At 43.9% G+C, this 26,534-nt stretch overlaps 1 protein-coding gene across 1 annotated transcript; it reads left to right on the plus strand.

Moving 5' to 3' along the window:
• LOC308097764 (myosin heavy chain, fast skeletal muscle-like) lies at nucleotides 1–26,534 on the plus strand. Its single transcript, XM_080445781.1, has 41 exons — nucleotides 1–85; nucleotides 681–722; nucleotides 847–1,065; nucleotides 1,147–1,290; nucleotides 1,537–1,693; nucleotides 1,787–1,814; nucleotides 1,905–2,016; nucleotides 2,134–2,226; nucleotides 2,310–2,373; nucleotides 2,629–2,727; nucleotides 2,811–2,914; nucleotides 3,470–3,608; nucleotides 6,255–6,373; nucleotides 6,979–7,128; nucleotides 7,214–7,384; nucleotides 9,089–9,392; nucleotides 9,716–9,783; nucleotides 10,051–10,138; nucleotides 10,252–10,369; nucleotides 10,495–10,618; nucleotides 10,724–10,860; nucleotides 11,224–11,479; nucleotides 11,965–12,207; nucleotides 12,333–12,509; nucleotides 12,599–12,744; nucleotides 12,864–12,954; nucleotides 13,035–13,424; nucleotides 13,535–13,661; nucleotides 14,541–14,659; nucleotides 14,753–14,949; nucleotides 15,042–15,225; nucleotides 15,315–15,480; nucleotides 15,595–15,719; nucleotides 15,852–16,160; nucleotides 16,269–16,472; nucleotides 16,554–16,679; nucleotides 17,260–17,430; nucleotides 17,516–17,620; nucleotides 17,720–17,815; nucleotides 19,261–19,389; nucleotides 26,383–26,534. Exons 3-41 carry the CDS (start codon nucleotides 859–861, stop codon nucleotides 26,401–26,403), a joined length of 5,808 nt encoding a protein of 1,935 aa, XP_080301907.1. The 5' UTR covers nucleotides 1–85; nucleotides 681–722; nucleotides 847–858; the 3' UTR covers nucleotides 26,404–26,534.

The following is a 26,534-nucleotide window of genomic DNA, read 5'->3' on the forward strand; positions in this document are numbered from 1 at the left end:
CAGCATGCAATGAGCACCTAATATAAGGCATGCTGAGATGGTTGACGCGTACCCATTGCAGAGGAGTTCAGAGTTCCATTTAGTGGTGAGTGAGACTTCATCTGTCCTTCATAGTCATATAAATGTTTTAGAGATGTTAGTTATTCATAGTCGTATAAATATATCATGTTAGTGACTCCGTACATAGTGCCACATAGCGACAGACATGATACGACGTTATAGGCACTGAATAATGAGTGGACAGAATAATTTGTGTTTTATTGAACAATTTAAATGATTGATTGTGTATTATTGTATTTATAGTGATATGGTTTAGGTCAGATTGGAATTAACTTCATTTTTATTTAGACATTTAAATTATGTTATGATTATTTAAATAATAATTTACATTGTGTGTGTTTTTACCAGATACTTTCTTAATCTTAACCAAGTAATTATTTGGAAGAGTACTTTTACATCTACTAGAGTTATTATTAGTTTAAAGTAACAATATTTTTTACTCGAGAAGAGTTTGTCTAGACTGCCCACCTCTGAATGTACCCTTAATTCATACAATGGAATTAAAGAAGAAAGAAATCTAGCATTGCTTAAGTACAAATTAAAAAAATCATGATTACAAATTGTATTAAATCATCAACTAATGTTAATGTCGTCAAAATGATGTGTTTTTTCACTCTTAGGGGTTGCACTCAAGATTCTACTGCTACTGGTAGTGGGGAAAAGTGAGTGTTCATAATCTTTCTAATAAACCTACAATAAGATACAACCATAAGAATAGTCCTACAATTATCTGCTCAGATCTCAAGTCAGCAAAGGCATCAACACCATTTATTTGTCTGTCTACAGAAAGTCGCCACCATGAGTACGGACGCAGAGATGGAGCAGTATGGCAAGGCCGCCATTTATCTCCGTAAGCCAGAGAGGGAGAGAATGGAGGCTCAAGCTGCACCCTTTGATGGCAAATCTGCAGCATATGTGGCCGATGTTAAGGAGCTGTACCTCAAGTGTAAAATTACGAAGAAGGACGGTGACAAAGTCACCGTGGAATTGCTCGACACGAAGGAGGTATGTAGAGGTGTATCTAAAATCAAATAGTGGCTCAGTAAAAATCACATTACATTCTGAGGTTGTGCTTTTTTTTTTTAGGAAAGAACTGTAAAGGAGGCTGATGTCTACCCTATGAACCCTCCCAAGTATGACAAAATTGAGGACATGGCCATGATGACCCACCTCAGTGAAGCCACTGTCCTGTATAACCTCAAAGAGCGTTATGCAGCATGGATGATCTATGTAAGGTTTTCTACATACTGAGTCGATAGCGAAGAAAGAAAAATACAGTGTACAAGTTATATCATCAAGTGAAAACCATAGAAAAACGAATGCAAACAAACTCTTCTGAAGTTAACTTGCTCATTAGTTGATGCCACTTGAAACTCGTGACTGTAATCCCAGCTCTAGTGATTCGTTGTGCTAGATATGTGGCATGCTCAGTGCTATGTTGTATGATGTTATTGTTCTCTCTCTTCTCCCCTTCAGACCTACTCTGGCTTGTTTTGTGCAACTGTGAACCCCTACAAGTGGCTCCCAGTGTACGACCAGGATGTTGTAAATGCCTACAGAGGCAAGAAGCGTATTGAGGCTCCACCCCACATCTTCTCTGTCTCTGACAACGCCTATCAGTTCATGCTGATGGGTACGTACTACTCAGGACAATGTAAAAACAATAATATAACTATAATGGTTTTGTGGTGTATCCATGACTAAAAGTTTGCTTTACATTTTACAGATAAAGAGAACCAGTCTGTCCTGATCACGTAAGTTTCCCATCTACTAGGCTTTAAAAAAAGAACATTGTACATCAATTCACTAACTGCATTTCTCTGAATATGTGTATTTATAACCAGTGGAGAATCCGGTGCTGGAAAGACTGTGAACACCAAGCGTGTCATCCAGTACTTTGCAACAGCTAGTTCTGGTTCTGGAGAGAAATCAGCGGCCGATAGTGGTAAAATCAAGGTATATGTACAGGTTTTTAACTTCAACAAAATACATGTTTTTGAACATAAAGCATTTGTATGCAATATAGCAATTCAATTTAAAAGAATTCTGACCAAATTTTCTAAAACATTCTAGGGGTCACTGGAGGATCAGATTATTGCAGCCAATCCCTTGCTGGAGTCCTATGGTAATGCCAAGACTGTGAGGAATGACAACTCCTCTCGCTTTGTAAGTATAAATAATGACACTTTATGAGAAAACCTGCAATAATTTCACAGTGTAGATGTAACTAATTGTGCTATATCAAACAGGGTAAATTCATCAGAATCCATTTCGGCACAACGGGTAAACTGGCCAGTGCTGATATTGAGACATGTAAGTATGAAGTTCACAGATGATAAATTATATATGTGTTCATTTGAGGATTACATTTTGAGTTATGTACAACCCATATAGATTATTATTGTTATTATTATAATTGAAATTGTTATAATTATAATTATAATAATAATTATAAGGGTAATTATAATAATAATTATTATCATTATTATCATTATCATTATTATTATTATTATTATTATTATTATTATTATTATTATTATTACTATGAGTTATGTACAACCCATATAGATCTGCTGGAGAAGTCTAGAGTGACCTATCAGCTTCCTGCAGAGAGAGGTTACCACATCTTTTTCCAGATGATGACCAACCACAAACCTGAGATTATTGGTAAATGGAATTACTGATGATGCAGTGAGAACATAAATTAATGAATAAAAACACATGTTCACCATTTTTTAATCCCTTTTAAGAAATGTGTCTGATCAGCACCAACCCCTACGACTTCCCGTTGATCAGCATGGGTCAGATCACTGTGGCCAGCATTGATGACAAAGTGGAGCTGGACGCTACTGATGTCAGTGAACATTTTTGTTTCTTTCTAATACTCACTATAGTGTGAACTGCAGTCAGTTGCACTGCAACATGTATTTTATAAAGCAGTGGTTCTCAAAGTTTTCAGGCCGTGACCCCCCAAACTAATCCTATTTGAACTGGGGACCCCCCCATCCTGACAAGCACTTGGAATTGTAGCAGTTGAGGCATTACATTTAGTTTGACTCGGTTCCACAGATAAATATTGTGAAAATAGCCGATCTACATGTTTTAATTGTTTTTACCTCTTTCTTAGGTAATATTAGACAATTTGGCCAATGTTTGACAATTTGAATAGTATAGTTTGTTGATTACTTTTGATGCAGTAATGGTCTTATTTGTTTTATTTCAACTTACTTATTGTATAGGTCTTAAAAGTCCTTAAATTGTCACTTTAGAAATGTGCAGATACCATGTATATACACTTATACTGTATGTTGGTTTGTTAACTGTTGAGTTGTACACAGTTCTAAATTATGTTTGTTAATCTAATGCTTAATCTCAATCTTTTGAATGCATCTCTGTTTATTGACATCAGGAGGCTATTGACATCCTGGGCTTCAACGCTGAGGAAAAACAGTATATCTACAAGTTCACTGGTGCAGTGATGCATCATGGTGTCATGAAGTTCAAACAGAAGCAGCGTGAAGAACAGGCAGAACCTGACGGCAGCGAGGGTGAGCTAATCTTTATTATCGTCTCCGCCAGGCCGAAAGGCATGGCGAGAGTATGTTTTACCCCCTGTCCGTCCTTCCGTCCGTGTGTGTGTCCGTGTGTCCTGTCCGTGTGTTACCAGCTAATCTCCGTTGGCCCGGTTGCTGCGAAACTGTGCACACACACTCCCTGGATGCCAATTCAGAACCTCTGCCTCAAATTTTTCACATGGGCCTGTTATAGCGCCACCTGGAGGCCGATTTGTGCAAAACCCATTTTTTTATATTACTCCTACAGATTTTATCCAAACGTCATGCAAATCGGTACACAGTATCTCTATAGTCATGTGATCAACACGGATCTGTCCGATTTCCCATATTCCATCCTCATTGGCTAAGGTTCGCTTCCAAAATTTGCAGGATTGGTCCGTTTTGAACAAAATGCCTCAAATCATGAACGCAGCTTGCGATTTCCGTGAAATTTCACAAACACATTCCCACTGGGCCAAGGAAGAAATGCCACCCTTTTTCACATTGGCCTGTTATAGCGCCATTAGGTCTAATTTAGCAAAACACATTTTTGGAACAAAATGCCTCAAATCATGAATGCAGTGTCCGATTGCCGTGCAAGGCCCGTAACATTGGCCTGTTATAGCGCAGGTCTAATTTAGCAAAACAAATTTTTGGAACAAAATGCCTCAAATCATGAATGCAGTGTCCGATTGCCGTGCAAGGCCTAAGAAGAAATGGCACCCTTTTCACATTGGCCTATTATAGCGCCACCAGGAGGCCACAATAACGTACCTGACCTGGTGGAGACCTGTGCTCCGAGGAGCACTTTTTCTAGTTATTACTATTATTATTAATATGTATCATTAACACGGAGGGTTAGCTGCATCTACTAGCTGTATTTACTTACATTCTAAATGGACTAAGCTAAATATATTTTCAATATATTTCCATTATTATTATTGTCTCCGCCAGGCCGAAAGGCATGGCTAGAGAGTATGTTTTGCCCCCTGTCCGTCCGTCCGTCCGTGTGTGTGTGTGTCCGTCCGTCCGTCCGTGTGTTCGTCTGTGAACAGCTAATCTCCGGCACCGTTGGCTTGATCGCAGCGAAACTGTGCACACACACTCCCTGGATGCCAATTCAGAACCTCTGCCTCAAATGTTTCACATCGGCCTGTTATAGCGCCACCAGAAGGCCGATTTGTGCAAAACATATTTTTTGACAGTACTCCTACAGATTTTGTCCAAAAAACACGCACATCGGTGCACAGTATCTCTATAGTCATTAAACCAAACAGATCTTTCAGATTTCTCATATTCCATCCTGATTGGCTAAAAATTTCTTCCAAAGTTTGCAGGAGTGCTCTGTTTTGAACAAAATGCCTCAAATCATGAACACAGCATGCAATTTCCTTGAAAACACTATGCCGGGGAAGAAATGGCACTTGAAAATGTTCAAATCAGCCTCATTGTGGCGCTATAACAGGCCGATTCGTGTTTCTACCTATAACTGCACCGATCTGTGTAAAACTGTAAGCGCACTCCCTAGAGGTCAAGGAAAAACCTTTGCCCTGCATTTTTCACATCGGCCTTTTATAGCGCCACCAGGAGGCCGACTTATGTAAATCAATTTTTTTGCTATTAAGCCTAAATATTGTATGCAAATTTCACGCGAATCGGTACACATGATCTCTATAGTCATGTGATCAAGACGGATGTGTTTGATTTTTCATATTCCATCCTGATTGCCTAAGATTGACATCTAAAGTTTGCAGTGGTGGCTTGATTTGAACAAAATGCCGCAAATCATGAAAGCAGCATCCGATTGCTCTCAAACTTTGCACGCACGATCACACTATGTTGAGGAGCAAATGCCACCCTTTTAACATTGGCCTGTTATAGCGCAGGTCTAATCTAGCAAAACAAATTTTTGGAAAAAAATGCCTCAAATCATGAATGCAGTGTCCGATTGCCGTGCAAGGCCTAAGAAGAAATGGCACCCTTTTCACATTGGCCTATTATAGCGCCACCAGGAGGCCACAATAACGTACCTGACCTGGCGGAGACCTGTGCTCCGAGGAGCACTTTTTCTAGTTTTTTTTATATTTTACCGTTTACGGTGGCACGGTGGTGCAGTCGGTAGCGCAGTCGGTTGCGATTTCGCCTCACAGCGAGAAGGTCCTGGGTTCGATTCCCACTTTGGGCGATGGGGGCATGTTCTCTCCTCCGCGTCATCAGTGCCCATACCCTAGCTGGGGTTGGCGAAAGGGCCTTTCTGTGTGGAGTTTGCATGTTCTCCCTGTGTCCCCTATGGTAAATAAATGTGTTCCTTCCACACGCTACACCCTTCCGGGGAAACTCCACCCACATGTCAGGTGATAAGAAGCGGCCTGCTCACTCCTCATGCATTGAAGGAAGCATGAGCTCAGTTTGGGGCTCTCCCCAAGCTGGCAGAGGGAGAGTAGCACCCAGGATTAAAGCTTAGGCAATTGGCACTGGGTAAAAGAATGGGTTACAAAAATCGTGGTATAAAAAAATTACTATCTCTATGCAGTTGATGTATTAATTTGTGTTTACCTTGCTTACTGTATATCACACTCTGGATTAAGAGCGTCTGCTAAATGCCTAAATTGTAAATTGCAAATTGTATGAACATTTCAGAGGCTGACAAGATTTGCTACCTGTTGGGTATAAACTCAGCAGAGATGCTTAAGGCGTATTGCTACCCCAGAGTGAAAGTTGGAAACGAGTATGTCACTAAGGGACAGACTGTGCCACAGGTGAGTAAATTACATTATTTCCATGTTCTGATTTCATACACACTTTATATTCTCAACACAGCATACCATTAGAACTCTAATATCTTTTTGAGTTGTGTCCAGACTGTCTTAAATCATCTTCTGTAAAAACACCCGGGACAGACTCTTCTCCCTTCTGGCTCCCAAACTGTGGAACAAACTCCCCATTGCAGACTCACTCCCAATATTCCGCCGTAATCTGAAGACTCACCTCTTCAGACTCCATAGCCCGTAGCACTTGCCGTAGAACTTGCCCTAACCTTGATGACCTTGCAGGCTTATGCAAAGGCTAAATGTAATTTCGATGGCATGTTATGTAGACAGATGCCAGGTTAATCTGTAGACCTGGCATCCAAGTGTATAGTTTCAATGTGCAGATTATAGATTGTTTTAGATTATAATGTTTAGACTGATGATAGGTTCTTGGTTTACCTATGATCCTAGATTACTAATGCAATGCATTTGATGCATTACCTCGTGTTTTCCTTGCTTACTGTAAATCACTCTGGATTAAGAGCGTCTGCTAAATGCCTAAATTGTAAATTGTGTAATTCACACCCCTACTAATAACGTTCCTATTTCCATAGGTAATGAACTCAGTTGGTGCCTTGGCCAAGTCCCTCTATGAGAAGGAGTTCTTCTGGATGGTCATTAGGATCAATGAGATGCTGGACACCAAGCAGCAGAGAAACTACTACATTGGTGTGCTGGACATCGCTGGTTTTGAAATCTTTGATGTAAGCATGGACTTGTTTTAAGTGGGAGACTTATTTTTTTGGTCACAATTACAAGAAATTGGGCTAATGATATTTCCACTCACAGTTCAACACCCTGGAGCAGCTGTGCATCAACTTCACCAATGAGAAACTGCAACAGTTTTTCAACCACACCATGTTTGTTCTGGAGCAAGAAGAGTACAAGAAGGAAGGAATTCCCTGGGATCTCATTGACTTCGGCATGGACTTGGCTGTCTGCATTGAGCTAATTGAGAAGGTATTATTATATTTTATTACACGGCTTGATTGGAATGGATGCTTAATTCTGATTGGTCAATCACTGAATTCAGCTGTGTGTTATTTCTGGATAATGACCGATGAGCTCAATAACAGACCGCTGTCTAATCAAAGGCTCAGAGCACCTGCGCTAGTTGATTTTGTGCACCTGCGCTTGTTGATTTTATGTAAACAAACACACAATGTCATTTACAGCTAAACATTGATCTCAAGTGAAGAAGCGAAGACGCGAGAAATAGAAATGCAGTAACCGAAAATTGATTCTATTTGATCAACACGTCCTTGTTTTCCGAGGTGACCGTGTCCGCACGGCGTAACACTTATGGAACACTTTCATTACCGTAAGCAAGGACATACTTTGTTTTCTTGTATCTTTTGGGTACATTTATTAATTTATTTATTAAAGGAATTTCCCCACGGTTTTCTCACCTTTTCTATGATGTTATGATATCCTAGGATGAGTGGTACAGTAGACATTTCATAACTCCGTCCCGGGTCCGTCACAGCTAAAAACGCGCGCCTATGGGCCTTGCGCTAAATCGCATATTTGAATAGCTTTTTTTTTTGTTTTTATTTGGTGAGATCAGACGTTCATAGTGACAGAATACTATCCAACGTGACTGTCTTGAATGCGCCCCACCGAAATTCTCGCTAGACGTGAGAAATCTCGTTTCACTTTAAGTAGCCATTTAATTAGCGGGATAATTTATGTTGTCTAGAGGACGGGCGGGTGGACGGACGTCACAAATGTAACATGCGGAACAGCGAGGCGCACCATTGCCCCGATCCGCACCAAACTTGGCACCAACACTGGTCAGGGGTCTGCCATCAGAATAGACACAACAGGGACCACATGTGGCACCCAGTGGGTGCCACAGGCGCACCCTTAGCCTGTGTTCCTATTGGCTGTACTTTAAAAAGCCATAACTCCACTTCCCAGCTTGCTAAACGCCCCAAACTTGGTAGGTGCTCTTAGACGGTCCAATAAAGACAGGCTGTAATTACTTAATCCCTGCCCCCTCAGTGTTCCTATTGGCTGGGCTTTAACACCCATAACTCCAGTTCCCAGCATGCTTAACACCCCAAACTTGGTAGGTGCTCTTAGGCGGCCAATTTGGACAGGCTGTAATTGCTTAAGCCCTACCCCCTCTGTGTTCCTATTGGCTGGGCTTTAAACAGCCATAACTCCAGTTCCCAGCATTCTTAACGCCCCAAACTTGGTAGGTGCTCTTAGGCGGCCAATATGGACAGGCTGTAATTGCTTAAGCCCTACCCCCTCTGTGTTCCTATTGGCTGGGCTTTAAACAAGAATTATTATTATACTATTATATATTATCATGGACTTGACTGTCTGCATTGAGCTGATTGAGAAGGTATACAATCATTATTATACTATCATATATTATCATGGACTTGGCTGTCTGCATTGAGCTGATTGAGAAGGTATACAATTAGTATTATACTATTATATATTATCATGGACTTGGCTGTCTGCATTGAGCTGATTGAGAAGTTATACAATTATTATTATATTATTATGTATTATCATGGACTTGGCTGTCTGCATTAAGCTCATTGAGAAGGTATACAATTATGTTGTGCTTTAATGGACATGATGTTAATATAGTTTTTGTCATTGACACTTCGTTTGTGGTGATTTGTCTCTTTTGTCTCCTTTACAAAGCCCTTGGGCATCTTCTCCATCCTTGAAGAGCAGTGCATGTTCCCAAAGTCTTCAGACAAAACCTTCGCCGAAAAGTTGCTTGACCAGCATCTTGGGAAGAACAAGGCCTTTGAGAAGCCCAAGCCGGCCAAAGGCAAGGGTGAGGCCCACTTCTCCCTGGTCCACTACGCTGGAACTGTGGACTACAGCATCACAGGCTGGCTTGAGAAGAACAAGGACCCCCTGAACGACTCTGTCATTCAGCTGTTCCAGAAGTCTACAGTTAAACTGCTGGCTGTGTTCTATCCTCCTCCTGAGCCTGAAGGTATGTTTATTAATATAATAATATGATATAATGTGTTCTATCTTCCTCCTGAGTCTGAAGGTATGTTTATTAATAGAATAATATAATATAATGTGTTCTATCCTCCTCCTAAGCCTGAAGGTATGTTTATTAATATAATAACATAATATAATGTGTTCTATCCCCCACCTGAGCCTAATACTATAAACACTCAGAATTTGACAAGAAGGGAGGAATTTTCATTCTGTATATCAAAAAATATTATGTCTGTTGACTTTAACAAATGAAGAAAAGGAGGGATGCGGGAGAAACTGTCCACTCATGATTCTAACCAATATAAACAGATAACACAAAGGCGGGCGGCAAGAAGAAGAAGGGTGGTTCCATGCAGACTGTGTCTAGTGCTTTCAGGGTAAGAATATTTATTCATTATATTCCTGTAAAAAATAGGCATGTCTTTTCATGTTGGAATTAAACAATTTCTGTATCACATGATGTGAGCTTGTAGAGCAGCTATCTTTGAATGGCTGAAGTTTAAAACAGGGCTTAAGTGGTTAATGTATGTTTTAGAAAAATCTAAATCTGTAAAGTAACTAGAATCTAAAGAGTTCCAATAATTCTAGTGGGGGGAAAAGTACAATATTGTCTTACTTTTTACTAATAATAATTGTCTCAATAGGCGAACTTGCAGATGCTGATGACCAATCTGAGGAGCACTCATCCTCACTTTGTGCGTTGCCTGATTCCCAACGAGTCCAAGACTCCAGGTAAACACTGAAAATAAACATTTAAACAAGTGATTGTGAGGTAGCCATTGAATGCAACTTTGGCCAGTGTGTAACTATTTTGTCCTAATAATAATGAAGCAACATCTTTACAGGCCTGATGGAGAACTTCCTGGTCATCCACCAGCTGAGGTGTAACGGTGTGCTGGAGGGCATCAGGATTTGTACAAAGGGCTTCCCAAGCAGAATCCCCTATGCTGACTTCAAGCAGAGGTATTCATTCCTTTTTCCAGCAACTTTTAGTTCCACACCTATTAACGCAAAATGACCCACTTTTACAAAACAGGTACAAAGTACTGAATGTCAGCGCAAAATGACCATGAACTTTAAAAAAACAGGTACAAAGTACTGAATGCCAGCGCATGTCCCGATGGCGCGTTCATGGACAACAAGAAAGCCTCTGAGAAGCTTCTTGGGTCCATTGCCGTACCTCATGATGAGTACAAGTTTGGACACACCAAGGTAAACACACTCCCAATCTGGTTTAACATTATCCAGAGAGGATTAAAAGTAGATTTTACGGTTGTTTAGTTGCTCAATGCTCAGTGTTTGTAACATTGTATTCAGGTGTTCTTCAAAGCTGGTCTGCTGGGTGTCCTTGAGGAGATGCGAGATGAAAAGCTGTTTGCTCTGGTCACCATGACTCAGGCTCTCGGACGAGCTTACGTCATGAGGAAGGAGTTTGTCAAGATGATGGTTAGGAGGTAATATGAAAACATCAATTCAATATTAAGTACAATTTGTAAGTAAACGTTGTCATTGCTGTTCAATAAAACAAAAGTAAAATGTCAAATCATTATAATAAAAATAGCAAAAATTGCAGAGGAAGCTTTTGATGACGGTGGTAAGGAAAAACACTCCCCCGCAGATACGGGCTCTAGGACGGGTGGCCATCTGCATTTACCTTCCCGGGGGTTAACAACAATAATACCATCAGCAATAATAACGACAACAACAGAAACAACTATGACACAATAATAACAGCTTTAATAACAGGCTGCAGTCGTATTACATGGAAACCCTCGATCTTCAGCTAAATCATGATCCATTGAAACCACTTTCCACAGAGAGGCCATTTACACCATCCAGTTCAACGTGCGCTCATTCTGCAATGTGAAAAACTGGCCATGGATGGGGCTGTACTTCAAGATCAAGCCTCTACTGCAGAGCGCCGAGACTGAGAAGGAGCTGCAGAACATGAAGGAGAACTATGAGAAGATGAAGACTGACCTGGCTGCTGCCCTGGCCACGAAGAAGACACTGGAAGAGAAACTGGTGGCTGTGGTGCAGGAGAAGAATAACCTTGCACAGGCAGCGTCATCAGTAAGTAGCTACACTTGTACAGGAAATGTTGATAATATTTCATATTGTTTATCTTAAATATTTTTTCGAATGTAGAATGCAGATCAGACCATGGCAGAGAATGTCTGGTGGTCGAACGGCTGTTGGCATCATTGTATAGCTACATGGCTACCAGCACAAAGGCCTGACCCAATTTGTGGGGGAGGTTGAATCTGTATATGCCACTGCTCCTCACCCACGTAATACTATAGTATATTGTTTTGGACGAGGTTGATAGCCTCCAGCTTCTTCCTTGTCCTCACCTCCGCTACCGCCTCCGTACCGTCCAGGCTCTGACAATGATAGAGCCTGCCTTTTTCACCAGCTTGTTCAGTCAGTTAATGTCCCCTGTGTTAATGTACCCCCCCCCCCCCCCCAGGAAGCAGCTGCAAAACAAATCTCATATGTCTCACCCAGAACAAATGCTGCAACAAGTTCCCTCACTTATCTTTTTCATTGACAACCAGGGAGATGAAGCATTGAATGATGCTGAGGAGAGATGTGAGGGTCTTATTAAAAGTAAGATCCAGTTGGAGGCAAAGGTCAAAGAAACGACTGAGAGACTGGAGGACGAGGAGGAGATCAATGCTGAACTGACTGCCAAGAAGAGGAAGCTGGAAGATGAATGCTCTGAGCTCAAGAAGGACATTGATGACCTGGAGCTCACCTTGGCCAAAGTGGAGAAGGAGAAACACGCCACTGAAAACAAGGTTCAACATTATACACTCTAGCCGTCTTATCAAGTTATAGAACAATAATGATCCATTCATGATTACACTCAAGCCGTCTTATCAAGTTATAGAACAATAATGATCCATTCATTCATGTTATTCAGGTGAAGAACCTGACTGAGGAGATGGCCTCTCAGGATGAAGGTCTTGCTAAGCTGACCAAGGAAAAGAAGGCCCTCCAAGAGGCACATCAGCAGACTCTTGATGACCTGCAGGCAGAGGAAGACAAAGTCAACACTCTGACCAAGGCCAAGACCAAGCTGGAGCAGCAAGTTGACGATGTGAGTTCATAAAGTCAATTGGCTGTTTTCAACGTATACGGTATGTTTATTGTGGTACTGAATTATAAGACAAATATATTGTTGTGCAGTTGGAGGGTTCTCTGGAGCAAGAGAAGAAGCTCCGCATGGACCTTGAGAGAGCCAAGAGAAAGCTTGAGGGTGATCTGAAACTGGCCCAGGAATCCATCATGGATCTGGAGAATGACAAGCAGCAGTCTGATGAGAAGATAAAGAAGTAATGTGGACCACAATATGAATAATTGATATGAATAATAAATAATATGAATACAAATAAGAATATGAAATGCCATGGATAAAAACTACCACTAAAATATGATGTACTGTATTCCACAGGAAGGACTTTGAAGTAAGCCAGCTTCTGAGTAAAATTGAGGATGAGCAATCTTTGGGGGCCCAGCTGCAGAAGAAGATCAAAGAACTCCAGGTATTTATTTTATTCATCTTCTTTAAAATCATTGATAATAAGTATGTGAAAATTTGGATTTTAATATGTTAATTTGAAAGGCTCGTATTGAAGAACTGGAGGAGGAGATCGAGGCAGAGCGTGCCGCTCGTGCCAAGGTTGAGAAGCAGAGAGCTGACCTCTCCAGGGAACTTGAAGAGATCAGCGAGAGGCTGGAGGAGGCCGGTGGAGCCACCGCTAGTCAGATCGAGATGAATAAGAAGCGTGAGGCTGAGTTCCAGAAGCTGCGTCGTGACCTCGAAGAGTCCACCCTGCAGCATGAAGCCACTGCTTCTGGTCTCCGTAAGAAACAGGCGGACAGCGTTGCAGAGCTGGGCGAGCAGATCGACAACCTCCAGCGTGTCAAGCAGAAACTGGAGAAGGAGAAGAGTGAATACAAGATGGAGATCGATGACCTGTCCAGCAACATGGAAGCTGTTGCTAAGGCAAAGGTAAAATAGAATGCTTGTGCGTAATTCTTGACAAATATAAGAATGACTAAAACGAGGTAATACATTGTAGGTTACTTCAGTGATTGAATATGTCCAATGTTAATCAACAGGGAAATCTTGAGAAGATGTGCCGAACCCTTGAGGACCAACTCAGTGAAATCAAGGCCAAGAGTGATGAGAATGTTCGCCAGTTAAATGATATTGGAGCTCAGAGAGCAAGACTGTTGACGGAAAATGGTAAATGTTCATTGTAAAGTTTTTATTAAGTTTTATTATTATTATTATTAGCCTGGTAAACCCCTCCCTCCGGATATCTCATTTCCATTTGATATCAGGAGTGAGTCTGGCATGGGGGCCTGTTTGGCTTTTTGTCTGTGGGCTGGATTTGGGCGGGAGTAATACAGTTGACTGACAACCACTTCAGCCAATCAGCAGTTTGTTCCCCTTCAGCCAATCAGCAGTTCGTTTCCCCGACCACCAGACAGGGGGACTTTTGAAAAGGCCATGCCGAAAATAGGTTGCTTTATTCGGATACATACGTGTCACTGCCCGCCCCTGCCGGTTCTCTGAATTTTTATTTTTAAATAGGCTCTGTCATAATTAATTGACCACATATATGAAGTTAAACAACTAAATTCTATCCGAATGATATCTTAAAAGTAAATTCCGTGCCTCAAAAACGACGTTTCGGAAATTTAAAACCGAAATCAAAACAGCGGACAGAATTTCAATGGCCGCCCGTTCAATTTTTGTCGGTTGCACTCGGTTCCATTCGGGTTCACCCGGGTTCCACCTGATTGGCCAACCTCCGCTGTCAATCACAGAACAATGAGCGAGAACGCTGATAGACGAGTCCATTTTATGGACGAGCAAGAAACGCCCATACAGGCGCTCAGGCCAGACTCCTTCCTTCCTGAAATGCAAAGGAGATTTCCGGAAGGGGGGGGGGGGGGTTTACCAGGCTACTACTAGCCTAAATGGTTTGTCAATGGTACTTGAGCAAATTCCATAATAAGAGATAATGCTTTGATCAGCAGTCATCCCAGGAATTTAAGGAATATGTATTCAACAAAGATTATTTAAATGTTTGAAACTAATATTCAAATTTCTAACTAGGTGAGTTTGCTCGTCAACTTGAGGAGAAAGAAGGTCTCGTCTCTCAGCTCACCAGAGGCAAGCAGGCCTTCACCCAACAGATTGAGGAGTTGAAGAGACACGTTGAAGAGGAGGTTAAGGTAAGGAACAGCTTTCTTTTTTTAAATAGGCTTATAGTTGTCTTTTTGTAATTGTATCCAGCTGACATTATTTTGGCATTTTTCTTTTGACAGGCAAAGAATGCCCTTGCCCATGCTGTGCAATCAGCTCGCCATGACTGTGACCTTCTGAGGGAGCAATTTGAGGAGGAGCAGGAGGCCAAGGCCGAGCTGCAGCGTGGAATGTCCAAGGCCAACGCTGAGGTGTGTCAGTGGAGGAGCAAGTATGAGACTGATGCTGTCCAACGCACTGAGGAGCTGGAGGAAGCTAAGTAAGTGATCAGTGTTTTTACAACATCAGGTACCACTCACTATACGAAATATTGCTCACAATAATTTGAATCCATTCAAAACTGATCAACAGGAAGAAGCTCGCCCAGCGTCTTCAGGAAGCTGAGGAGCAAATCGAGGCTGTGAATTCCAAGTGCGCCTCTCTGGAGAAAACCAAACAGAGACTCCAGGGTGAAGTGGAAGACCTCATGATTGATGTGGAGAGGGCCAATGGTTTGGCTGCCAACCTTGACAAGAAACAGAGGAACTTTGATAAGGTGCTTTGACATACATTATTTTACAACAAAATCATTCTTGCCTCCTTAAACTGGGGTACATGACACATTTTGTCACAAATGCTGTGCAGGTCTTGGCAGATTGGAAGCAGAAATGTGAAGAGTGCCAGGCCGAGCTGGAGGGAGCTCAGAAAGAGGCTCGTTCTCTCAGCACTGAGATGTTTAAAATGAAGAATTCCTATGAGGAGTCTCTGGACCACCTGGAGACCATGAAGCGTGAAAACAAGAACCTGCAACGTGAGTTTTATCTTTTAATAACAGTAAAAAAAAGAAAACTTTCAAATGCAAATACAAATACAAAATAGCTGCTGATTGGAAAGTTCCTCATTCATTATTTTCAATCAACTGCAGAGGAGATCTCAGACCTGACTGAACAGATTGGTGAGACTGGAAAGAGCATCCATGAGCTGGAGAAATCCAAGAAACAGACGGAGACAGAGAAGTCAGAGATCCAGACAGCCCTGGAGGAAGCTGAGGTAAATCTTTTAGGTTCTACATGTCTATATTTTAGATTTCTTTCAACACGTTTTATATTCAAACAGTGTAGCAGTATGATCGATGGTACATTAAAAGGTCCTACAACCTTTTGATCCTGTATTTCATTTTAGGGTACTCTGGAGCACGAGGAGTCCAAGATTCTTCGTGTCCAGCTGGAACTCAACCAGATCAAGGGTGAGGTCGACAGAAAGCTGGCAGAGAAGGATGAAGAGATGGAGGGGATCAAGAGGAACAGCCAGAGGGTGATTGACTCCATGCAGAGCACTCTGGACTCTGAGGTCAGGAGCAGAAACGATGCCCTGAGAATCAAGAAGAAGATGGAGGGAGACCTGAACGAGATGGAGGTTCAGCTGAGTCACTCCAACCGCCAGGCTGCTGAGGCCCAGAAGCAGCTGAGGAACGTCCAGGGAACGCTTAAGGTGCAAAACATAGTAGTTAGACACATATTCAAATAATGGAACTGCACTGCACAAGTCACATTCTGATGTTTCTCTTAACGTGATCACCTCAAATGTGATTTATTTTAGGATGCCCAACTGCACCTTGACGATGCTGTCAGAGGCCAAGAAGATGTGAAGGAGCAAGCTGCCATGGTGGAGCGTAGGAATGGCCTCATGGTTTCTGAGATTGATGAGCTGAGAGTGGCTCTGGAACAGACAGAGAGAGGCCGCAAAGTGGCTGAACAAGAACTAGTGGATGCTAGTGAACGCGCTGGCCTGTTGCACTCCCAGGTAAGTCAATGGAAAAACTCTCAATATATTTAACATACAAGTCATGCATACTTGCATTGCTAAACTGAATCTTTATTTTAGAACACAAGCCTTCTGGGCACCAAGAAGAAACTTGAAGCTGACCTGATCCAGGTCCAAGGCGAAGTGGATGACAGTGTTTCAGAAGCAAGGAATGCTGAGGAGAAGGCCAAGAAAGCCATCACTGATGTAAGTTAGGATGACCGCCCCTTATCCAATATACCAGGACAATTAGACAACCTTATGGCATGCTTAATGTAAACATACAATACAATACATTTCGCTCATGGCATGCAGATGTTGAACACCTTTGCAATAGGCTACAACAAAGGATGTATTTTAGAATTAAATACTAAACTTATCTTATTCAAACAGCCATGATGAAGGGAAAAAAGGAACATCACTATTTTCAGTCTTTATATCAGAAATATGTGCTCAGGGAGACAAAGTACATTCTGAACCCAGCATTCCGAGGTGCTGGCTTCAGGTAGATGGTTCAGAATGCTACAGTGCAGACTGAACTGGTACAAGAATCTATTCATTCCATCCTCCATAAAGATATTTACTTAGTTTGTTTCCTTCTGGTCTTATGACACTAGTATCTGTTTATTGCCTGTTTATTATAATGTTAATGAGAGATTTTAATCTACATACCATGTTTGTATATTGTGATTTTCTTGGCAAGTATGTTGTGTGATGCAGCATATTTTTTTCCTTGCGGGTGAATGAAGTATATTTCATCTTATATTATACAAACATTACTTTCCAGGCTGCTATGATGGCCGAGGAGCTTAAAAAGGAGCAGGACACTAGTTCTCACTTGGAGAGGATGAAGAAGAACCTGGAGGTCACAGTCAAGGACCTGCAGCACCGCCTGGACGAGGCTGAGAACCTGGCTATGAAGGGAGGCAAGAAGCAGCTCCAGAAACTGGAGTCTAGGGTAAGATATGTAGTTCACTTCAACCCGGCTTATAGTCAATGAAATAAGAAGACATTATTTCACAGTGCATAATTCAATTGTGAAGGTGCGGGAACTGGAGGGAGAGGTTGAATCTGCACAGAGAGGAGGTACAGACGCTATTAAAGGTGTCCGCAAGTACGAGAGGAGAGTGAAGGAGCTGACATACCAGGTACTGTATATCATGTTCACTTAAATAACCATCATGCCACTGGCTAAATTAATATATTGCATGAACGTAACTAATGTTATATATTCACTCTCACTTCAGACTGAAGAGGACAAGAAGAATGTTGGCAGGCTTCAGGATCTGGTAGACAAACTGCAGATGAAGGTGAAGGGCTACAAGAGGCAGGCTGAGGAAGCGGTAAGACAAATATACATCTTTAGTTGTGGTCGCCATGTGCATAGTGTTGTTGTCATAGTTTAACTAATGGAATAGCCTCGATCTCCAGGCTTTTATTTTCCTTCGCGTTTTGCTCAAAAATAAGAGCCTGGACCCGCCTGTTGACGTTCCTGGAATAGGAAGTGGTTGATTTCCCCAACCAACCAGAGTGCAGTGGGCGTCGCTCCAAATGTTGTGGCGTCAGGGCTCTCAATGCTGCACATTGGGGGGGAGCGTCGGCGGGAGCACAGATCGGTGAACTAATGGGATCCGGCGGCTTCTCTCTCCGGAGATTTTGACGCGCTAGGGCAGCCTACTTATGGAATAACTAAAAAGGAATAATCGGAATCAGTTATGTAATGTCAATACGACCAACAGCAGAGCATTTTTCAGAGTCCATCTTGCTACTTTCCACAAGCGGCACATGGAATCTCTAGCTTGCCATGTTTCTGCAGTATGGCATGCACACAGCGGAACTGCACGGCACTGCACACATGGGCGTTGTGGAAGCTCTGACCTGTTACTGTAACATGGATGTTGAAAGGAAAGGCATGCTGCTCCACAATGCCACATACTGCAGACGCATGCAGGCAGTGTGTTTCAGGCATAATGGTAAAAGTACATTTGCAAAATGGACTAGAGACATTTCTTTCCTATAAGCTGCAATTTATGGCTCGGGGTGCCAAACAAGAACAAGAAAACAGCCATGATTGTGCCGTTCCAATGAGAACCTGTCTGGGCTTGTCGTGTAATTGAGGCATTAAACTGCGGTTACCAGGCTGGTAGTTGTAATAAAGTAGAGGAAGAGAAGAGACGTCAGGTTTCCAGGTTCTATCATTCATTTATTCAGCATCAAGTACAACAGCATAGCAGGAGAACCAGGAGCCCTTTCCTCCACGCAGCCCTTCGGCCGGTGTAGTGTGACCATTCTGAGTTAGATTTCATTCCCCTTTTATAACACAATAGCTTCACATTTGAATACAGACGGTTCATGTGGGGTGGGGGTCAGTGATAGCCTCCACCTGTTGACCAAGCTCTTTGATCAGTGCCTCCATCTGATTAGCAGCTGAATGCCAAGAACCCAGACCAGGTGTCTCCAGGTTAAACAAAAGGCAATGTAAATTGTACTTCACAGCTATGCAGAGTGTCCCTGATTACCTAGGCAAACGCCAGGCTGAGTCTGAGTCAACAACACATTCTTATTCTGACTTTAGTACAATAACTCCTATCTGATTTTACTTGCACAGTCATAAGCAATAAGCAATAAGGGCCAATATACCATAGGCTCACTCATAAACATGCTGCATGGGCCACTGTATTAGCCACAAACACATTACAATTGCCTGAAATTGTCTTGTTTCGACTATATCATTGTAAGATTCTCTTTTCAAATATTGAGGCTTTGAACCATCTCTATCATATTGTAGGAGGAAGCAGCCAACGTTCACCTGTCCAAGTGCAGAAAGGTTCAGAATGAGCTGGAGGAGGCTGAAGAGCGTGCTGACATCGCTGAAGGCCAGGTCAACAAGATGAGAGCTAAAAGTCGTGACTCCAAGGTAATACATGTTCAAGGTTGACTGACTATCTTTAAATAAGATTGTAACAATCTGCCTTTTAATCTGAAAGGATAATTACTACTAAAAAGGAAAAACAACGAGATCGGTGGGTGTTTTAACTGATACGATTTTTTATATAGAAGCCTTTGTATAAATTGACAGAACACAAGGTGTTTAAATCAAATAATATCACTTTGAAGTTACTTCTGTCCCTGTTACTCTCCCTGATAAATAAAATAAACAAGGAAACAAACAAATAAATCAAAAACAAACAACAATCACTTTAACTGCCCCTCCCACCCAAACAAATCCCACTGTCACTTGTAACCCGGCGGGTCACAATGTAAGATACAAACAATAAACAAGTGCACACGGCGTTTAAGAGTCTGTCATGCACGCACGCTGCTTAAATAAATAAATAAATAGTCCCGCGACCGCTCTCTTCGGATCGCGCACCCGCGACGCAACAGTTCCTTTAATCCTTTTACTCCAAATGAAAAGAAAAGTCTTCTCCGCCCGATGCGGCCCAAATAATAACTAGATAACGGGGTACCCCTCTAATCTGTATTCCAACACGAGCAGAACGCTCGGGTTGATCTCACCGGTTTCGGCTGTCGGCTCCAATCCCGACCGGCGTCACACCACCACGGCGCTCGGATCCCACGGCCCGACAGAAACGGCAGGTTCCTATCCGCTGGGCTCGAACGTCTTTTAACCTTGGCTGCAGCTTAATGTCACATTTAAACGTACTAAATGGTAAACTGGCGCTTCAAGGTCTCTCCTTTCTTCCTCCGTTCAACCTGGCACAAACGGTTTGGTTCGTTCAACCCCTCTGTTGTGTACCACACCCTGTATTAATAACCTCGGGTGGCACTAATGATTCAATTATCCCCCCCAATCAGACCCATTACAGCTCACGTGAATAGGACAAGTTCATATTTTCTCATGGCTTCAAACATGTTACATATAGTATCTTTTACAAATATAATAACATGCACAGGTCGAGTGGAATACTAATAATAATAATGTGCAATTGTCACAGTCCCCCCCCCCCAAGCTGGAAGCTAATTTTCAAGTCCTACCAAAGTAGGGTTTGAGGTTGACCACATTAAGCGTATCCACTTTGTCACTATCTTTCCATTTCACTCTGTAATTTATGGGGCCTGTCTGACTCGTCACTATAGCTGGACCTGACCATTTTGGCGCAAGCTTCGACGAGTATGCATCAGATGCTTTGGAGAGCGGATGTGTCCTCACCCAGACCAAATCGCTCGGCTGGAACTGTACATGTTTCCGCCGGGCATTATAATACTTGGCTTGTCTGGCTTGAGACACACCCACCCTTCGTTTGACCTCTTTGACCATGGCCTGCTGTCTTTCTAGGAGATTGTATGAGGGTTGTGAGGGCATTGGTGGAGATGCTAACATACGCTCCAAGGGTCCGTACAACCCACGGCCCATGGACATTTCAGCAGGTGTATGGCCAGTGGTCTCATGCATTGCAGTGTTGATGGCGTATCGGAACTCGGGCAACCATTGATCCCACTTGTTGTGCTGGTCTCCCACGAATGATGCGATCATAGTCTTGATGGTCCGGTTTGCCCTCTCCGTGAGGTTGGCCTGGGGGTGGTAGCTGGTGGTGAACTTGTGTACCACACCCCAGGTCTTGCAGAGATCGTCAAAGACATTTCCGGTTAGTTGTGGTCCGCGATCCGAGATCAGGTACTTAGGGACCCCCCATCGAGTGAATATTTCATCTTTAAGGATCGCACTAAGCCTCGGGGCTTTACCATCTCTCAGCGGAAACATTTCCACCCATTTGGTGTAGTAGTCGATGGTGACCAACAACATGGTGTTTCCCTTTTTGCTCCTCGGGAACGGCCCCATCAGGTCGATCCCGAGGGCCTCTCCTGGCTGGCTTATCTGGGTGGACTGCAACATACCGGATGGTTTTTGATTCTCTGGCTTGTACTGCTGGCAAACTTGACACTTCTTAACATAGTCCCACACCTCTCGGCGGACCGTCGGCCACCAGGCCACCTCGAGAACTCGAAGTAGGGTCTTTAGTCTTCCTAGATGCCCACTCATGGGGCGGTCATGGAAGTACTCCAGGAAACATTGGACAAGGCTCTCGGGCACCACCACCTGATACTTCAGTCCGATGTCCCTGGTTGGTTGCCTCCGATACAATATTCCCTGAATCTCCTCGAAGCCTATCCGATCGGTCCGCTGGTCCGACAGGTTGAGATTCTCCAGAAGATCTCTGACCTTAGGATCCGCGCTCTGCGCTTTTGCTAGATCATCTAGCGTTGTGGGTAGTTCCGAGTTGCCAGACACTGCCACTACTGTACACACTGCCTGCTGCCCAGTTGGAGTCACCGCCCGAGATAAGGCGTCGGGGACGATGTTCAGGTGACCCTTCCTGTAGTATATGTTGAATTGGAACTCTTGAAGGCGTATTGTCCAGCGAGTGAGTCTAGACGAGGACTTAGGGTTCTTGAATGCCCAAGTGAGGGCAGCATGGTCGGTGTACACGTCGAACTCCACTCCTTCAAGGAAGTGTTTCCACTTTTCCACCGCCCACACGACCGCAAGACACTCTCTCTCGGATGTAGAGTAGTTGCATTCGGCTCCTCTGAGTCCCCGAGAGGCATAAGCAATCACCTTCTCTAAGCCGCCCACCTGCTGGGTCAGTACGGCTCCCAACCCGACACTACTGGCATCAGTATGCACCTGGAACGGTAGTGACATATCGGGCTGGACCAACACAGGCGCCTCCACTAGAGTCTGCTTCAACTTTTCAAAGTTTGTCTGGCATTCCTCCGTCCAATTCCACTTCACCCCCTTCCGCTTCAAGTGATTTAACGGCGCGGCCAGGTCTGCGAAGTGAGGCATGAATTTGAAATACCAGCCCGCCATTCCGAGAAATCTCTGCAGTGACTTCAAGTCATGGGGAGCTGGATAGTTCATAACGGCAACGGTTTTGTCTGGGTCCGTCTCGACCCCCTGGGCAGAAACGATATGCCCCAGAAACTTCAGCTGCTCTCGGTAGAAGTGACATTTCTCAAGATTCAGGGTGAGGTTGGCGACATGAAGCTTGGCGAACACAGCATCAAGATCTCTCATATGCTGCTCGGGACTTGGAGAGAAGACGATAATGTCGTCGATGTAGACGAAACAGCACCTTGCCTTGAGATCACCGAGCACTCTCTCCATCAATCTCTGGAAAGTAGCCCCAGCATTTTTCAGTCCAAAGGGCATGGTTCTGAATTGATACAGTCCGATGGGTGTTATGACTGCGGTCTTGTGTTTGCTCTCCTTATCCATAGCAACCTGCCAGTATCCTGCCTTCAGATCCAGGGTGCTAAACTGGCATGCTCCATGCATTGATTCCAAGATGTCGTGTATCAGAGGCATGGGGTAGGCATCCAGATTAGTTTTGGAGTTGAGTCCTTTATAGTTCACACAGAACCGGTTACTCCCGTCCGGCTTCTTGACCAACACCACCGGTGCGGCCCAGGAAGAGTCAGAGGGTTCCAAGATCCCCTTGGTGAGCATCCCCTGTACCTCATCCACGATGATTTGGCGTTTGTACGGTGAGACTCGGTAGGCTCTACATCGCACCGGCATTTCATCCGTGGTGTGCACCTTATGGGTGGCAACATTGGTCTTACCTAGTTGTCCCGAGCACACAGACGGCCATCTCTCGAAGAGACATTCCACCTCGGGTGGAACATTTCGGACACGGTGTAATGGCGGGACACCAACACTGCCCATCAATGGCGACACCGGCACAGCGAGATAGAGTTTTGCCGAGGACAGGGCGGGTGAGGCCTGTGAGGCAAAGGGATAGTGTGTGTAGCCCTCAGGACCCCACACTCCGTAAGTCTTTTCGCCAAAGTTGAGGACAGTTTTGGTCTTCAGGCAGAAGTCAAGGCCCAGCATCAAAGGGAAGGTGAGATTGTGGTCGTCTAGGACGAATGTTTCCACAGACCACATATGACCATGCCAGTCGTAGATCAAACCCACCTTCCCCACCGCTTGGTGCTCCTTTCCATCCGCCAGGATGAACTTCCGGTCATCACACTTCCTCAGATGTTCCCCCACTCGGGATAACCGCTGCCAGTTGCTTCTCCTCATCAGGGTGTATGAACAGCCTGTGTCCATCACCGCTTCAAACTCCACGCCTCTGGTGGAAATAGGCACAACTAATAGGTTCATCCACTCCTCTTTGTCAGGTTGCCCCAGTTTGACATCCATGCGTGCCATCTGAGCTCCTTTCCCTGTCGGCGTTTTGACTCCTCTGTCACCGCCTTGTTTGACTCCCTTGTCTCCGCCCTGTTTGCCTCCCTTGTCTCCGCCTTGTTGATTTACCTTCTTCCAGTAGGCGCTGGAGGAAGAACAATCCTTTTCCACCTGGGACCCAACCTTCACCAGTTGATCCACCGTCTGAACGTGTCCGCGCAGGCACCCAGCAATCCTCGGATTACAGTTGTTGAGAATCTTCCTCACCAATTCACTTTCAGTGATTTCCGGCTTCCACTTCAGACAGAGCGCACGGTAGTCATAGGCAAAGTCTCGTAGACTTTGGGCGGGAAGTTGCAGCATGTCACGCAGCTTCTCTTCCACTTCCGATTGATAATCGGTAGGCAAGAACGCGACAAGAAACGCTTCCTTAAACTCTGCCCAAGACTTACACTTCTGCCTCTCGGATGTCCACCAACTCCTGGCGGACCCCTCAAGGACACTCGAAAGCGTCCCCATGAGCTCCACATCTGACATGGGCCTAACGGAGAAGAAGTTCTCACATTGCTCCACAAAGTACATGATATCCGAAATCTCCTTAGATCCGTCATACTTAGGGAATTCCATCCTGATGGCGGGTTTAGAGTATCGGTAGGCACTGGCGGGCTGAACAGGTGGTGCACTAACGGACTGGTCAGTAGCTGCAACGGGGTGCTGCCCCCCAGATGGCGTGATGGATTGACTGGAAGAAACGAGGGTGGGCAGGTCATGAGAGGCCATAGTGGGAGCTACCTGAAGTGCACTGACGGGCTGACTGGCTGGTACAGGGACGGATGGACCCTGCGAGGCACCCGTGGGCGGTACCTGAGGTGTACTGGTGGACTGTCGGTAAGGAGTACTTGTGGGGTGACGGCGAGGTGTATGTGTTCCATAGAAACTAAATTCTGGGCGAGGTGAAACATGGGCCCTTCTGAGGTGAGCGGTACTTGCTCTTTTTATTTTCGAGACCTCATTATTCCATTTCTCATCCCTCCTCTGTAAACACTCAACAACCCCTTGCTCTAACTGTTTGACTGTGTTCCTCACAAGCACCTCCATCTCGCCCATCCTACGATCCATGTACTCCCTCAGAACCTCTTCCCGGTTAATAGTACTCTCGCTCGCTTTCTCGAACTCACCCAGCACATGCTCCACATGACCTTCCAAGGTCCGAATCTTGTCCTTAATCATGGCCAAGTCCCGCTGTATTGGACCCGGGCCCTCAATTTCCTCCTCTTCGTCCTCCTCATCCTCGTCTTCCTCATCAGAGATGTACAAAGAGCTAATGAGTGACGTGATTTCACCTACAGGATTACGGTGACGTTCAAATGATTGGCGATCTGGAATATTAACTTCCTCCTCGCCCTGAACAGCCTCCTCTACTATCTGTGCTAGCTGTTCTGGGTTTTCCCCACTTTGTGCCATTGTTTTTTTCAGAAGTTTTTTTTTTACAGTATATTATAAAATGTTACCTTTTTTTTTGCTTCTAAATCAATTCTCAAATACTGGCTTTCAGTGTCTACTTTAAAACCCACGATCCCCGTACGGGCCACCACATGTAACAATCTGCCTTTTAATCTGAAAGGATAATTACTACTAAAAAGGAAAAACAACGAGATCGGTGGGTGTTTTAACTGATACGATTTTTTATATAGAAGCCTTTGTATAAATTGACAGAACACAAGGTGTTTAAATCAAATAATATCACTTTGAAGTTACTTCTGTCCCTGTTACTCTCCCTGATAAATAAAATAAACAAGGAAACAAACAAATAAATCAAAAACAAACAACAATCACTTTAACTGCCCCTCCCACCCAAACAAATCCCACTGTCACTTGTAACCCGGCGGGTCACAATGTAAGATACAAACAATAAACAAGTGCACACGGCGTTGAGGAAGGTCTGGAGCTCTCTGCTGGAACTGTTGCCCCCGCGACCCGACTCCGGATAAGCGGTTGAAGATGGATGGATGGAGATGGACACGGCGTTTAAGAGTCTGTCATGCACGCACGCTGCTTAAATAAATAAATAAATAGTCCCGCGACCGCTCTCTTCGGATCGCGCACCCGCGACGCAACAGTTCCTTTAATCCTTTTACTCCAAATGAAAAGAAAAGTCTTCTCCGCCCGATGCGGCCCAAATAATAACTAGATAACGGGGTACCCCTCTAATCTGTATTCCAACACGAGCAGAACGCTCGGGTTGATCTCACCGGTTTCGGCTGTCGGCTCCAATCCCGACCGGCGTCACACCACCACGGCGCTCGGATCCCACGGCCCGACAGAAACGGCAGGTTCCTATCCGCTGGGCTCGAACGTCTTTTAACCTTGGCTGCAGCTTAATGTCACATTTAAACGTACTAAATGGTAAACTGGCGCTTCAAGGTCTCTCCTTTCTTCCTCCGTTCAACCTGGCACAAACGGTTTGGTTCGTTCAACCCCTCTGTTGTGTACCACACCCTGTATTAATAACCTCGGGTGGCACTAATGATTCAATTATCCCCCCCAATCAGACCCATTACAGCTCACGTGAATAGGACAAGTTCATATTTTCTCATGGCTTCAAACATGTTACATATAGTATCTTTTACAAATATAATAACATGCACAGGTCGAGTGGAATACTAATAATAATAATGTGCAATTGTCACAAGATTCAACTGAAAATGTATGTTGAATATACAATTATATTCTTTACTGTTGTTACAGGGAAAAGAAGCTGCTGAATAAGTTCTCCAATTCAAGTCACCTTACAAAGTCATAAAATATGACCCATTGTATTATAATGTAATACACTGTACAAAGTCATAAAATATGACCCATTGTATTATAATGTAATAAAGGTGCATGGTTACAATTTT

Source organism: Gymnoscopelus braueri (assembly GCF_963280865.1).
Source record: "Gymnoscopelus braueri genome assembly, chromosome: 2".
Taxonomy (NCBI): Eukaryota; Metazoa; Chordata; class Actinopteri; order Myctophiformes; family Myctophidae; genus Gymnoscopelus; species Gymnoscopelus braueri.

Excerpts from the sequence above, each read along its gene's own strand:
- LOC308097764 (XM_080445781.1), top strand. The coding sequence starts at position 859 with ATGAGTACGGACGCAGAGATGGAGCAGTATGGCAAGGCCGCCATTTAT. Across the intron at positions 10,861-11,223 it reads GTCAAGATGATGGTTAGGAG|AGAGGCCATTTACACCATCC; the intron begins GTAATATGAAAA and ends CACTTTCCACAG. Across the intron at positions 11,480-11,964 it reads TTGCACAGGCAGCGTCATCA|GGAGATGAAGCATTGAATGA; the intron begins GTAAGTAGCTAC and ends ATTGACAACCAG.